Genomic DNA, 15,205 nt, shown 5'->3' with positions numbered 1-15,205 from the left:
GCAGCACTGAAGTGACCTATCTGGATTGTGTATATGGAAGTCCTGGACTGCCCAGAAAAGACCCCTTTATCACATACGGCTCCACAATTGTGCAGTATTCATTACTACTAAAGTTGTAGCTGGAGCCATGTGGAATTGAGCACGAAAATGTGTTTTCCAAGGAAAAGATCTGTGAAAGGGAGCCTGGCTCCCTTTAGAACAAATGGGCATTGCACTCCCAATGCAGCAATATCATTTGCTTGAAAGGGAGCAGCAAGTTGCTATAATCCTGGGGTTGGATGTAGGTTCAAAATTATGAAGCTGGTGGTCTCTTGAGCCTATTTATCGCCTCACAACCCAGCTCAACCAATGTAATTGTTGTGGGACTAGGATGCTGCCCTGAAATCACTGGAAGAAGTGGAAGAAATAAAAGACCTATGATGTACAAAGGATGTTGAAAGTGGCAGAATTTATTTTTGCAGGGTTGACAGGGCAATTGTCTAGTTTATATCCCTATGGTGGATGCTTGTCTATGTGCTTTCATACACAGATTATGAAGGTATGACATAGATCTAGATTGCTCTATTTTACAACAGGTAAGTTGTAATGATGCAATACGCTAAAAAGGGGAAAGGGGGGAAAACGCTTCTCAGGCAAGCTTGCCGTTATCTTGTAGGCCATCTGTTTTTCATTCAAACAAATCTATTGGTCTAGATTCCCCATAGCTAGGTAGGTGGTGTATTAAATGCATTTCCCTTTGCTGTCCCCTGGTGTACGTATGTGACATGTGACACTTTCGAGGAAGTGGTCGAAGGGAAAAAAGGGTAAATGTCAGCCACAGCTGCCCCTGAACCACAACCGAGGGCGGGAAGACTAGCGAATGGAAAAAACTGGCTTTGATTCTGAAGACAGTATAAAAGGAGACCGGGATTGCACATACGGACACGATTCAAGGTACTCAGGTGCAGAACCTCCAGCAATAGGCTCCCTGCAGCAGAAAAGAAAAGCTACTATGGCTTCTACAAGATTTCACTCACTGGTGAGTACACTGATAATATAGATTGTCATTTATGGTGTATAGAACTCTTAGTACCCATTTGTGTCCAACTTAAAAAGTAGAGGCGTGTGACATTGCATTTTAGCTCTTACTTCATCCAGTGTGGTGTAGTGGTTAAGAGTGGTAGTCTCGTAATCTGGGGAACCGGGTTCGTGTCTCCACTCCTCCATATGCAGCTGCTGGGTGACCTTGGGCCAGTCACACTTCTTTGAAGTCTCTCAGCCCCACTCACCTCACAGAGTGTTTGTTGTGGGGGAGGAAGGGAAAGGAGAATGTTAGCCGCTTTGAGACTCCTTAAAGGGAGTGAAAGGCGGGATATCAAATCCAAACTCCTCTTCTTCTTCTTCTCTTCTTCCTTCCACATGCAGAATTTTGTTAGTGAAGCTTCAATCTCCCAACCCACTTGCTACCAAAAATTGAAGCTAATGGTTATCTAAGTCTTCTGTCTGTCTATCCATCCCTCATTATAGCTTCAACAATAAGCTATATTTAATTAGCATAATATGTGTAATTAATGTAATAGATTTGGACAGTACAGTTTAAAGCATTTGGATAACAATTATTTCCTTGAATTCATGAACTTCTTTTTCTGGAGGGATTTTCATCCCGTAGGTAAGCTACCAACAATGCTTCATAGCTATGACTCTGATTCTACCTGCTCTGGGTTAATGTTTCACATAACTGAATGCTTTTCGTAATCTCATAGATCTAAAGCTACTTTTAGATTTGAAAGAGGACTGATATATAATCAATTCATTCTCAGCAGGATTTCATTGTTTCCCCCCCAAGTACCACTCCCCTCAGGGTCCCATCTGCTTTCCTTGTGAATTTATTTGCTTGATTGGCACACAAATAAATATTAACGAATAGAACAACAAATAGAACAATTTTGGAAGCACGTTTTGAAAGCGATATCTCAGATTACAGTTCAGACAATCCCAACAACCTCAGCTTTTGCCTTACTTAATTTATATACTTCAAATATAGACTGATTAAGAAGTTAGGAATTAATAACGCATTTACTAACAGCAGCTAGAATGGTAATAGAACTTGGAAAACTTTGCAATTAATTAATATCGACCACTGGATATAATATAATTTGGCAAACAGCCATAATGGAAAAGCTGTTGTAAAAATTGAAGGTGGCAAGGAGAGAGAAAAAGAAGATAATTTGTTTGGCACAGTATTATTAAATATACAAATGAAGCAACACATGGACGAGAAATACCTACAACATATATTGCCATAAAGTGTGGATAAACAGGAAATGCTCTTTAGCTCACTCCTATTATTCTGAGTTTTCCAAGTGAATTTATTGAAGAAGCCACTGTACTGGTTTACTGTAATCACTGTAAAATAATACGTTTAGTATTTTACACCCCTAGTGACCCATTTTGGGGTTGTGTCATGCCTTATTATTTATAATTTTGTAAGAGAAATACATATATATATTTATAAAGTAAATAAATATTAACATCCTAAATGACTTGTGACAAGTGTTTGATGGTGCAGCTTTTCCTCAAACTTTTGCCAATGAGATTTTGTCTTCGTTTGAAATCCGTCTATCAGTCCTGGCCTCTATCACAAACTGGCAGTGGTTCAGCCCAGCTGCAAAACTCCCAAACAGAGAGTAGCCCTGAAAGTTGCTTTTGGTGAAAGGGATTAGACTTGATATATGTGACTTATTTTATTTTTTAAAAAAGACACGTTTAGCGTATTGCCGCTTCACCAGTGAGCCCCCACTGCTTGATGTTTTAGGCTTCAGAGGAAGGGTTTCAGGGTCACAACTCTAGCTTTCAGTAAAACCTGGCACCCTTTAAATACTTCAGTATTAGCAGAGTGCCTAGTATAAACTGTTTTATGTAAAAACCTATTTTATGTCAGTTTCAGATTATACCTCTGGCTAACCTGCACATGATAAAACAACTCATTCTGTATCTGTTCTCCCTTTCAGGTTGGGTTGTTGCTGCTGCTGCTTTCAGCTATAAATTTAGCTTCTGGAAAAGCAGTTAAGCCTGGGAAAAACAACGAGGAACCCAGCGAGAACTGTCCACCCCAGTCTGGAACCCAAGGGGATTTTCCTCCAAAGTCCCTGACATTCCAGGTCCACATTGGCCGCCCACAACCAGCCAGTGAAGTGCCTCAGGACATCAGGAACAGATCTGTATCTCCATGGGATTACAGGTATTGTCCTTATTCTCGCTGAATCAAATGTGTTGGCTATGAAGCAGAGCATGCATAGCAAACTCAACGTGGTTCTTCAATACTTTAAAATGTCTAGGGCTGCCGCAAGAAAGGACACAATTTTGTAGCTGTTGTCAAACCCAGGAGCCAGCCGGGTTTTCTGGGAAACAGACTGGAGAGAGAGGGAGAGCTGAATTGTCTCCATGAAGGGAGCAGTTTTTTTCTTGCTGAGGTGTTTGGACCTTCCCCTGATCCTGCTTCTGCTACTCCCAGGTTGTGCTTCATTGATAAATGCCAGGGCTCACCCCTATCTGGAACTGTAGCTTTGGACAGGGGCTCCTCATCCGATGAGGGGCTGCTGGTTCAATTTGCCCTGCAATGGGGGAAAGGCACTCTGCACATGATAACAGCCATGCTTCACATTGCTACTAATTTGTGTCTTCTCGAATGGAGCCCGACCAGCCAGCACAGAGGAACTCTTTGGCAGCCTGGGTCCCTGTTGTGAGGGTCCTAAAGCTTAAATCACCAGAGGTGCATGGGTGCTTGGATTTTGTGCCCTTGCCCTCAAAGCTTTCAGAGCCACAACTCTATAGTCTGCACCACGGTAGTTACAGACAACTGCCTTTGAAATGGAAGTTATTTGACTCTATAGCAGGCTTCCTCAACCTCGGCCCTCCAGATGTTTTTGGCCTACAACTCCCATGATCCCTAGCTAGCAGGACCAGTGGTCAGGGATGGTGGGAATTGTAGTCTCTAAACATCTGGAGGGCTGAGGTTGAGGAAGCCTGCTCTACAGTGTGGAACACAGAGTGTTTCTCTGATGGCAGAATGTTTCTGAGAACATCTTTTCCCCATGGCTGCTCCTTTTACGCCCTATGTCTACTGGTAGTAATTGGCTGCTTGGTCTATGCACAGTTGCCTTGCCTTCCCCTTGGAGTATATCTGCTGCTCAGTTTGAGGTGCCCGTTCACAGGTAATCATGGTAGCAGTCCCAAGTAAGAGACTCTTGATCAACGCAGTCCGTGCATGCTTCCGATCTCACATTCTTCTCGGCAGCATTTGCTTTGAGAACCTCCCGTTGGATCACCCTCCTCTGCCTGCTTGAAACCAGGAATGGGTCTCTCACCTTCCCTTGCGTCACAGGGCAGGAGAAGAGAACCCTTTGCAGCCCAAGGACCCCATTTCCCTTAAGTCAGCCTTTCAGGGATATATGCCAGGAGCAAGAGCCTCCTGCCTCCACATAGTCAGCAACATTCCCACCATGCAAAAGCCACAGGTTTCTAAACCCACTCACCTCTCCATCCACAATTCAGGCAAGCAAGAGGCATTCTCACATTCCAGTACTAGAGGGAAGCAAAGAGCAGAACCAGTGAGGGGGGTGGGGTGGCCTGGAGAGTCTTAAGAGACTGGAGGGCCATATTTGTACCCCCAAGGGCAGTGGCTGAGGCTCTCGACCCCCGTCATGGAAGAGGAACTGGCAAACTGACAGATTGTATTGCATATCACATGATAATATATTATTAATATAGTAGTCAATAAGCAGCCATTTCCTTCACTTTCTGATAACTTGCAGCCTCTCTTCCTTGAAGGATTGAGATGTGTGAACCTTTGGAAGTCTCTTCCATGCAAAGAGACCCTACCTTCCCCGCTCACAGACCTTTCTACAAGGCGGCCATTCCTGCTTCTCTTTGGCCAAGACTCTTATTTAGCGCTGGAGAGGAGCAAACGTTTAGCTTCCCATTGTATGCAGCCAGTTTCAAGGCTCTACGTGTTCTGATAAACTAACAGTCTTGCCTTCCTTTTGCCTCTGTATTTGCAGCACTCACGAAGATCCCAACAGGTTTCCCCATGTGATTTCGAAAGCCACCTGCCGCCATGCCTTCTGTCTGGACAGCAAAGGCAACCCAACTATAGCCCTGAATTCTGTTCCTATTCGGCAGGAGATCATGGTTCTTCGACGGAAGCAGGTTGGTTGCCAGCAGACCTTTTGGCTGGAGAAAGAAGTGATTAATGTTGGTTGCACCTGCGTCATGTCGAGCACCAGAACCTATGCTAATCGAAGTGCCTGAAAGAAGCATAGAATTGACCAGCAGAGGTAAATGATCGACTCCAGGCTGATGCTTTCCGAATCCAAATCACATTCTTTGATGACTCAAAAGAGAAAGAGACTGCTATCTCAGGGATGAGCAGAAATAAAGACAACATAGAATTAGGAAAGATTTTGTGCAACTTTCTTACTAGATGACACAACTTTAAAATGCCATTTGTTTCAAAACATTTAAGTAGGCCATGAAAATGTTGAATATATATTCCTCCTGGCCTCAGGCCACGATGACAAAAATAATCTCTCCTAGCTAAAATAGCCTCTTCTCTTCACTTGCCAAAAATGTAAAAGTCCTGCCTTGTAACGAGTGTTGCACCCTTTACCCCCATGCTATTGGTCAGTCGTATTGAATTGTATGTTCTATGTCACGATATAAATGCATATGAAATGTGAAACTCATGGAGAAGCAAAGAGAAACTTGCTTCCAGCTGTATTTATAAGACCTATTTATATAACTTGTATTTATGCACCTGCAAATTATAATTCAAAAACACGAGTTATTTGTATTTATTCAGTAACTTAAACAATGAATAAAAAGACAGAAATATCGAGTTGTCTGTTCACATTTTTCGAATTGAAAACTTTCCTAGTGGTGAAATGTTTAAGAGAAGTGACTGTTGGCACGGGTGAGCCAGGCCAGGCCAGGGGCTTGTTCTATGCACTGTGCAGGCAGCTCAAGGCCATAGCTCAGTGGCTGGAGGATCTGCTTGCAGGCAGAAGGTGCCAGGTACAATCCCTGGCTCTCCAGTCTGGGCAGCTTCCTAGGCCATTGAGCAATCAGGTGCGGATCTCTTGTGACTTAAATGCCAGCGGAAGACTCCAATCGCTGTCACGCACCTGCCATGCACCACAAACAGAAACCTGTTTGCTTTTCCCCAGGGAAAGGCTGAGGGAGGAACGGGAGTCCGGCCCTTCTCAGTGTTTCAATCCAACCAGCTGCCTCTTCCACCTCTAAGACCAGCTACGATATGATATGATAATCTTTATTGTCATTGTCCCATACAGTACAACGAAATTGGGGGGGGGGATCTACATAAGACATTCAAAACCAACAAGCCTGCTATCCCAGCTATCCCAACCTGGTTAGCCCCCTAAAAACTCTGATACCCCATTTTTAAAATACAATATACTCCCATAGAGACTCCTTAAAAAGGTAAAAGGGCCCCTGACCATTAGGTCCAGTCGTGGCCGACTCTGGGGTTGCAGCGCTCAACTTACTTTATTGGCCGAGGGAGCCGGTGTACAGCTTCCAGGTCATGTGGCCAGCATGACTAAGCTGCTTCTGGCGAACCAGAGCAGCTCACGGAAATGCCGTTTACCTTCCCACCGGAGTGGTACCTATTTATCTACTTGCACTTTGACGTGCTTTCGAACTGCTAGGTTGGCAGGAGCAGGGACCGAGCAACGGGAGCTCACCCTGTCGCGGGGATTCGAACCGCCGACCTTCTGATTGGCAAGTCCTAGGCTCTGTGGTTTAACCCACAGTGCCACCCTTGTCCCGAGAGACTACTTATACTGTGTTTAAAACCAAAAGCACATTTGGATAGAAACTGTTTCTCAGGCGGCTAGTCCTACAAATGGCAACTTTCTTTCTCAAATGCTGCATGCGATTTCACAGAACAGTTGCCATGTCAATGGAAAGGGGAGAGAGGCACAATTAAGCAAATTTTCTCTTTCCTCTGATCTCCACTTTGCTCAGCATTCCTGCCAACTCTCTCGAACTTTGTTCGGATCACAACTTCTTTCTGGGACCTCTTCCCCCTCCCCCCCCCTTCTGCTGGATGGCCGCTTCTCGGCTTCTGGAACTTTGCCGCAAATTGACCAGCAGCCGACACTTGACAGGCCTGCATTTGCCTCAGTGTCTAGGGCTGCCATATGTCCAGGTTTTCCAGGACACGTCTGGGAACAGGACTATCAAAATGGTTTCTGGGTGGATTTTTAATGAATCAGTCAAATGTCCAGGGGGAAACCCAAATGTATGGCAACTAGGGCGGTTTTTAAAAAAGAAAAACTGTTGTGAAAATCCAAAAACAACCACCACCACTACAAAGACTAAGTATTTGGGGGGAGATGTCCCCAATGGAAAGCTCAACAACTTTGCCCAGGTGTAAAAAAGAAAGGGAAGAAAAAGAAAAGAAAGGCAACCCTATCAGTCTCTCTCTTTTAAATGCCTATTTGTGTGGTGTTGGAGAGGAGGAAAAAACACTGGTGTTTGTGATTTGGTTTGATTTCATTTAGATTCCATACTCCATCCCAAGGGCCCAGAGCTGTTTGTACCAAGGTTTCTCTCTCTTTCTAAATGCTTAATAGTTCTATCCCTAAGCGGCTCACAAAGATGGCATTGAAGTTAAAGGTAAAGGTAAAGAGACCCCTGACCATTAGGTCCAGTCGTGACGGACTCTGGGGTTGCGGCGCTCATCTTGCTTTATTGGCCGAGGGAGGCAGCGTTTGTCCACAGACATGTGGCCAGCATGACTAAGCTGCTTCTGGCGAACCAGAGCAGTGCACGGAAACGCCGTTTACCTTCCTGCCGGAGTGGTACCTATTTATCTACTTGCACTTTGACGTCCTTTCGAACTGCTAGGTTGGCAGGAACATTGAAGTTAAGAGACATCAAATAAAGGAAAAAGTGAAATTGTTCCCTTTTTTGAAAACAAACATACCATCACACAATAAATAACCAATTTTTTAAAAAAGCTACCCAGGGAATAATGCCTTTTGCAATCACACACCTGCTAGATACTGAGCTGTTACAACGATGCTGCAAAATGGGCCAGGTGAGGAGCAGAGCTCAGTCCCAGGTGTGATGGTGGTGCCTTTGCAGCTCTGCTTGGGGGGCAGATGGGTCTTCCATTTCCCATCTGCCATTGCTTCAGTCCTCCGCATACAAGGGTGTCCTCTGGAAGTGAAACCGATTTCTGCTCCAGCTTACGTGCTGGGCATCTGTTCCTGAGCACCTCCTCCCTCCTCCGGCGCTTCCAAGTAGAGGTACGTGTGGGCTTCTTGTTAAAGTTATGTGACTACAATTCCCTGATCTGGACCTTGCGCAGAGTATGACTCAGTAAGCTCTCCACACCAAGAAAAGTGTACCAAAGTTTTACTGCAAACTGTCCTTAAACTTGTTACAAAAAAGAGGTGCAAATACAAATAAACACATTTCTCTTAAACAACTAGCAATGCAGTCCAGTTTTCTTTAAGTTCTTACTGGTTAATATACCAAGAAGCCTCGCTCTGTGTCCAATAAGCACAGGGCACCTAGGCTCGGCCACACTGTGACCCATAAAAGGTAAAGGGACCCCTGACCATTAGGTCCAGTCGTGGCCGACTCTGGAGTTGCGGTGCTCATCTTGCTTTATTGGCCGAGGGAGCCGGCGTACAGCTTCCAGGTCATGTGGCCAGCATGACTAAGCCACTTCTGGCGAACCAGAGCAGCGCACAGAAACACCGTTTACCTTCCCGCTGGAGCGGGACCTATTTATCTACTTGCACTTTGAGGTGCTTTCGAACTGTTAGGTTGGCAGGAGCTGGGACCAAGCAATGGGAGCTCACCCCGTTGCAGGGATTCGAACCGCCGACCTTCTGATCAGCAAGTCCTAGGCTCTGTGGTTTAACCCACAGCACCACCTGCGTCCCTATACTGTGACCCATAGATTGCCACAAAATACCAGGCAAGGTTTTGCCCAGTATCTTGTCTGTGCAATGGGCTCATGAGAAAAAGCTGTCCCATGAGCCCTTGCAAAGGGGAGGGAAAAGCCTATACAAAGCTGCTTCTCCTGGAGCTCAGAGCCACTTTGCTCTGAGAGCTTGAGGTCTGCTCATCATACTTTGGTGTGTTACCCCCACCCCCACCCCACAAGGCCATAGCTCAGTGGCAGAGCATCTGGTCTGCATGCAGAAGGTCCCTGGCTCATCCCTGCCCCCCCCCCCAAGTGGGGCTGGATGAGATGTGGCATTTTATTTATTTTTTAATTTTTATTGGAAATTTTATTTTCAACATAACATAAACCCCCCTCCCCCCCAATACAGAAATACAATAAACATAACATACAACAATACAAACAACCAAATGAAAGACTTCCTTTATCCTGTATCTGGCCTCCTTATTTACTTCTTATAAGCTGTTTCCTTTATGAATAATTATTAAGATTTTTCTAATTATAACTTAAATACCCACAAAGTCTCCTGCAGACATTAATTGAAACAAGTCTGTATTTTAGGGCACTGTTTTGTGAAGTATTCTCTGCATTTCCTCCATGCTTTTTGAAACTTGTCTATTGTGATCTCTAATTGCCTCTGTTAATCTAGCCAGTTCAATATACTCTAACAGTTTGTCTTGCCATTCCTTTTTTGTTTGCACAGTTTCTTTTTTCTAGTTTTTAGCCATTAGGCATTTTACACTGGAACACGGGACAATCCTGTATTATACAGGGCAACCCTAGCCATGAGTTTTGGGTCTCACCCCCCCATCTCTCTCTATACTGTTTGTGTGTAAAGGCAAAGGTTAAGGGACCCCTGACCGTTAGTTTCAGTCACTGACAACTCTGCGGTTGTGGCGCTCCTCTCGCTTTACTGGCCTAGGGAGCCAGCGTACAGCTTCTGGGTCATGTGGCCAGCATGACTAAGCTGCTTCTGGCGAACCAAAGCAGCAGATGGAAACGCCGTTTACCTTTCCGCCGGAGCGGTACCTATTTATCTACTTGCACGTTGACGTGCTTTCGAACTGCTAGGTTGGCATAAACAACAGAAGCTCACCCCTCCGTGGGGATTTGAACCGCCGAGCTTCTGATCGGCAAGCCCAAGCTCTGTGGTTTAGACCACAGCGCCACCTGCATCCCTGACTGTGTGTGTGTAAGGTAAAGGTAAAGGTACCCCTGTCCGTACGGACCAGTCCTGACCGACTCTAGGGTTGCGCGCTCATCTCGCTCAAGAGGCCGGGAGCTGGCGCCGTCCGAAGACACTTCCGGGTCACGTGGCCAGCGTGACGAAGCTGCAGCTGGCGAGCCAGCACCAGCGCCACACACGGAAACACTGTTTACCTTCCCGCTATAAAGCGGTACCTATTTATCTACTTGCACTTAAAATCTGTGTGTGTGTAGCAGCTTTTAATTACTTAAAATGGCTGATTATATTTACATTGGTACCTCAGGTTACAGATGCTTCAGGCTACAGACGCTTCAGGTTACAGACTCTGCTAACCCAGAAATAGTACCTCGGTTTAAGAACTTTGCTTCAGGATGAGAACAGAAATCGTGCTCTGGCAGTGCGGCGGCAGCGAGAGGCCCCATTAGCTAAAGTGGTGCTTCAGGTTAAGAACAATTTCAGGTTAAGAACAGACCTTCAGAACAAATTAAGTTTTTAACCCATTCCTGTAGACTGATTACTCTAAATGAATAAAGACCTAGCAGTTCAAGTTAATAATAATTATTAAATAAATAAATGGAAGTAAATCAGCAAGTTGGAGGGAGAGAGAGTCAGAGCAACGTTTACAAGCCATGTTTGATTTCTCTTTGAATCCAAGGGAGAAGCAAGACCTTTAAGGGCGTTGAATGCTGTGAACCCCTCCATTGTAGGCTCAGGTTGTACAGAGCTGTAAATAAACCATATATCATGAAGACCCCACAATCTCTGCTGCCCCTCCATCAGAGCCCTGAGCAAGTGCCTGAAAGCCCTGGGACCTTGCACCGCTCAGAAATTGGGGTGGTGAGCAGCAATACTTTGGGCCAGATCTGCAGAGGGGCAGTTTGGGCAACTACACATTTTGTACCTGTCCCGGAAAACCCTGCTGGTGGTTCTGCCCTGTGTACAGCTGATGGAGGGCATGTGGTTGCTTTTCTCTTGCATATTTCCCTGAGTGACTTCTCAGGAGGTTTCTGTTCACTCATAACAGTTAAAAAACAAATAGACAGCTTTTCAAGCTCCTTCCAGGAATGTCTGCTGAAATGAATCTATGGCAACCAACCCAGACCTCTAAAATATGGGCCATTTTTGTTTTTGGTGTTTCAGCCAACAAGTGCTTTTAACGGAGCCCATGTCTAGCTCTCTTCCCCTCCTGCGTAGGTGCCTAGCAGTGTGGTTGCATTGCTGAGTCAGCCTGCCCTACATTCAACACTTTTGCAGAACACCTCGGGGTGGAGAAGGCAGCCTCCTTGGGAAGGGGGAAATGTGTGGCATTTCATTTGGCTTGGCAACATGGCTGATCTTGTGGGCCACCGGAATGGGGGCTGCTTCGAACATTCACATAATCTGTGAAGGAGACAAGCTTGTGTTTCGAAAAATATGTGCAAAGCATGTAAAACACATGCTTAGCAGCCATAAATGGCTTGGACTCGCTATGCATGCACTCCTTATAAAAAAAAGCATTTGGTATCTGCAGAGATGCCATTTTGGAATTGGGAGGAGTGATTCAAGATGGAATCTGAGCAACTCCCTTGTAGATATATATTCAAGATTAAACGTCAACAATACGTTTCTAAATGCCATTTGCTGAGGTAACATGCCTCTTAATAACTATACCAATGATAGGTAGAAATAACTTTTCAAAGTTATTTTGAAAGGTCTTTCCTATTCTCCTATGATAGTTACCATAAGCACCCAATAGTTATTTATTAGATGCAGTTTTATTGATTGCAAAATTATGTAATGCAAGGTAACTGATCTACTCATATAATGCATACCTTCCCATTAAGCAAATGCTGTATTAAACAAAAGGACTAGTTCTGAGGCCAGAACTAAACTGGTAGAGGGACGCAGGTGGCGCTGTGGTCTAAACCACTGAGCCTCTTGGGCTTCCCGATTAGAAGGTTGGCGGTTCAAATGCCCGCAATGGAGTGAGCTCCCGTTGCTCTGTCCCAGCTCCTGCTAACCTAGCAGTTCAAAAGCATGCCAAAAAGTGCATGTAGATAAATAGGTACCGCTCCGGCGGGAAGGTAAACAGCATTTCCATGTGCTGCTCTGGTTCGCCAGAAGCAGTTTAGTCATGCTGGCCACATGACCCAGAAAAACTGTCTGCGGACAAACGCTGGCTCTCTCGGCCGGTAAAGCGAGATGAGCGCCGCAACCCCAGAGTCATCTGCGACTGGACTTAACGGTCAGGGGTCCTTTACCTTTATGTATTATTAATTTTGGGTCAGCTGGGAGGATACCTACCTTATTGAATTAAAGGAGGATAATGGTGGGGTGATAAAGAATATTATTTTGTCACTTGAATGAAATAAAGTATAAAACATTTAGGTATCTCTTGGATGAGGACCAGATTAAAAGACAAAGTCACGTCGTCAGCATAATGAAATGCTAAAGAGAAGAACAATGCCATCACAATAGATGTGGAATTATAAATATTGCTGGAATGTTTTGAAGAAAATGGACTGCCTCAATGTGATCTGAGTAAGGAATTTCTACTCTGGAAGAATGGCAGATGAAGGTGATGGACTATATGGAATTGGCGGAAATGACCGGCAGGATCCGAGATCAGGGGGAAGAGTCAGTGGAAGAAGATTGGAAGAAATTTAAAGATTATTTACAGAGACATTGTAAAATTAACGAACTTTAGAATAATGTTGGATTAAAATTAAGAGTTTCTAGCTGTAATGGGTTAAAAGAATATGAAAAAATGGGTTTATAGAAGTAAAATTTTAAGATCATAAAAATTTAAGAATAAAGATTTGGGTAGGATAAAGAGGGAAACAAATTGCTGAGCTAATAAACTTAATTGGAATACAAAAAAGAGAGGTATGAGGGGGTCCAAGAAACAAGTAAACGAAAAATAATGGCTGTATTTTTTCTTTTTTCTTTTCCTGTTTGTTTTATCCCCTTTTTGTAATGTAAAAATCTTAATAAAAATCTTTTACAAAAAAAAGAGTAAGGAATTTCTGGAAAAGTAGGGGCCCAGCTGCACTTTCCACAAGGTGATGGGTAGTCAGTGCTATTTTTCTAGAAAAAGAGGTGCTGGAACTCACCATGAACACCTCCCTCATTCTCTGGGAATGATAATGGCACCCACCTGAGAGGTGCCAGAACTCAGTTCCAGTGAGTTTCGGCTGAAAAAAGCCCTGTTATTAGGGGTGCCTATGTAAGAAATGAAATTCACATAAAAGGTGGAAAATTCCCTTACCCTGGTTCAATTCCTGATCAATATAAAACCTCTCTCCTTTGCTCACCGCTTGCTGCTGATCTCACTTTATGCCACATGCGCTCACATGCGCCTGGCCTAACACTGACTACGAACTTGAGTCCGAAATGGGATGTATGCTAGGAAACGTGGAAATCAAGATATGTTGTTGTACTTAGAATTTCTGTTTCACAACTAGATGATCTGGAATAAGTTAGAAGGAGGCCAACACTTTAGTTAAGATAAGGAAATAACACAGATCATTTGTTTTGTCAGTGTAATTGTAACGCCATTCTTACACCACTTTTGAACCATATTTTTTAAACGGCTTATGTTGCTATATTACACTTAGTCAAGGTATTTGGGGGTCCCCTAATTTGTCCTGTATTTCTTGTGTTAGTATGGGTTTGTTGTTGCTATACAGTGGTGCCCTGCAAGACAAATGCCTCGCAAGACGAAAAACTCGCTAGACGAAAGGGTTTTTCGGTTTTGTGTTGCTTCGCTAGACGAATTTCCCTATGGGCTTGCTTCGCAAGACGAAAACGTCTTGCGCTTTTTTCTTAAAGCCGCTTGAAGAGGCGCAGTTGCGACGGACCGTGCTTCGCAAGACAAAAAGACTCACGGAACAAATTATTTTCGTTTTGCGAGGCACCACTGTAGATGTCTTTTTAGACTGTGTAGGCCTTTCATTTGCCAATTTTTTATCTGGAGGTTTTGTGCTGTGTGTTGGAATAGTGGGTGGTAGGCCAGGGGGGTTAGTGGGGCTGAGAATCGGGATTTTCTTTAGTTTGTTTTGCAGAAATGGGTATGCTGTTGTGGGGATGTTTTCGATGGTGTCTCTCCAAGTGAACCCATTGCTTCGTCTCATCTTCTAGAATATACGATATTATGTGGCGTACTTGGTTGGTGATATGCAGTGGTACCTCAGGTTAAGTACTTAATTCGTTCCGGAGGTCTGTTCTTAACCTGAAACTGTTCTTAACCTGAAGCACCACTTTAGTTATTGGAGTCTCCTGCTGCCGCCGCACTGCCACTGTGTGATTTCTGTTCTCTCTTTTCCACCCAAATAATATTTATTATTTTCAGTAAATAAACATAGTAAAAAAAAAAAAAAGATTAACAATAATAAAAACAAACAAAGAATAAAAGAAAAAGAGAAAAAAGAAAAAAGATAAATACAGCATATTACCACTTAATTAATTAAAATTAAGTACCATCCATCTTCATAAACATAGTATTTGACTTCCTCGAATCTCTTGCATCCGAATTTCTTAGTAATTATATGTAGTAGTTTCCAATATCAGTGTTTCAAGAGACCATATCACAGTCCTAATCATATTACATAACTTTCCTTATCGTACATTTTCTTATTTATAAATTTAATTCCAGTTTAATCCTAGGCCTAATTGTTTCTTTCAAGTGGTTACATATCTTTAATATTACAATATTTATTCAAATAGTCTTTAAATTTCTTCCAGTCTTCTTGATGTTCCTCTTCTTTCTGGTCGCGGATTCTCCCGGTGAGATCAGCCAGCTCCATAAACTCCATCATCTTCATCTGCCAAGTTCTCATCCTGAAGCAAAGTTCTTAACCCGAGGTACTATTTCTGGGTTAGCAGAGTCTGTAACCTGAAGCATCTGCAACCTGAAGTGTCTGTAACCTTGAGGTACCACAGCAATATGATTCTATGTTGGGGATTCCCCATCCTCCTTCTGAGGAGGGGAGGTGCAGGTATTTTGGGCTTATTCTTGGCTTTTTGTGTGAGAAAATAGT

At 43.8% G+C, this 15,205-nt stretch overlaps 1 protein-coding gene across 1 annotated transcript; it reads left to right on the top strand.

Moving 5' to 3' along the window:
• The first annotated feature begins 756 nt into the window (after positions 1-756).
• On the top strand, positions 757-5,810 carry LOC310703180 (interleukin-17F-like). The gene is made up of 3 exons (XM_083495335.1): positions 757-1,018; positions 2,991-3,220; positions 5,040-5,810. Exons 1-3 carry the CDS (start codon positions 860-862, stop codon positions 5,287-5,289), a joined length of 639 nt encoding a protein of 212 aa, XP_083351461.1. The 5' UTR covers positions 757-859; the 3' UTR covers positions 5,290-5,810.
• Positions 5,811-15,205: the final 9,395 nt, after the last annotated feature.

The sequence above is a fragment of the Podarcis liolepis genome (assembly GCF_965112155.1).
Source record: "Podarcis liolepis genome assembly, chromosome: 3".
In the NCBI taxonomy this organism is placed as follows: domain Eukaryota; kingdom Metazoa; phylum Chordata; class Lepidosauria; order Squamata; family Lacertidae; genus Podarcis; species Podarcis liolepis.
The sequence above is the reverse complement of the archived record's forward strand: the minus strand, read 5'-3'. Positions and strand labels throughout refer to the sequence as shown.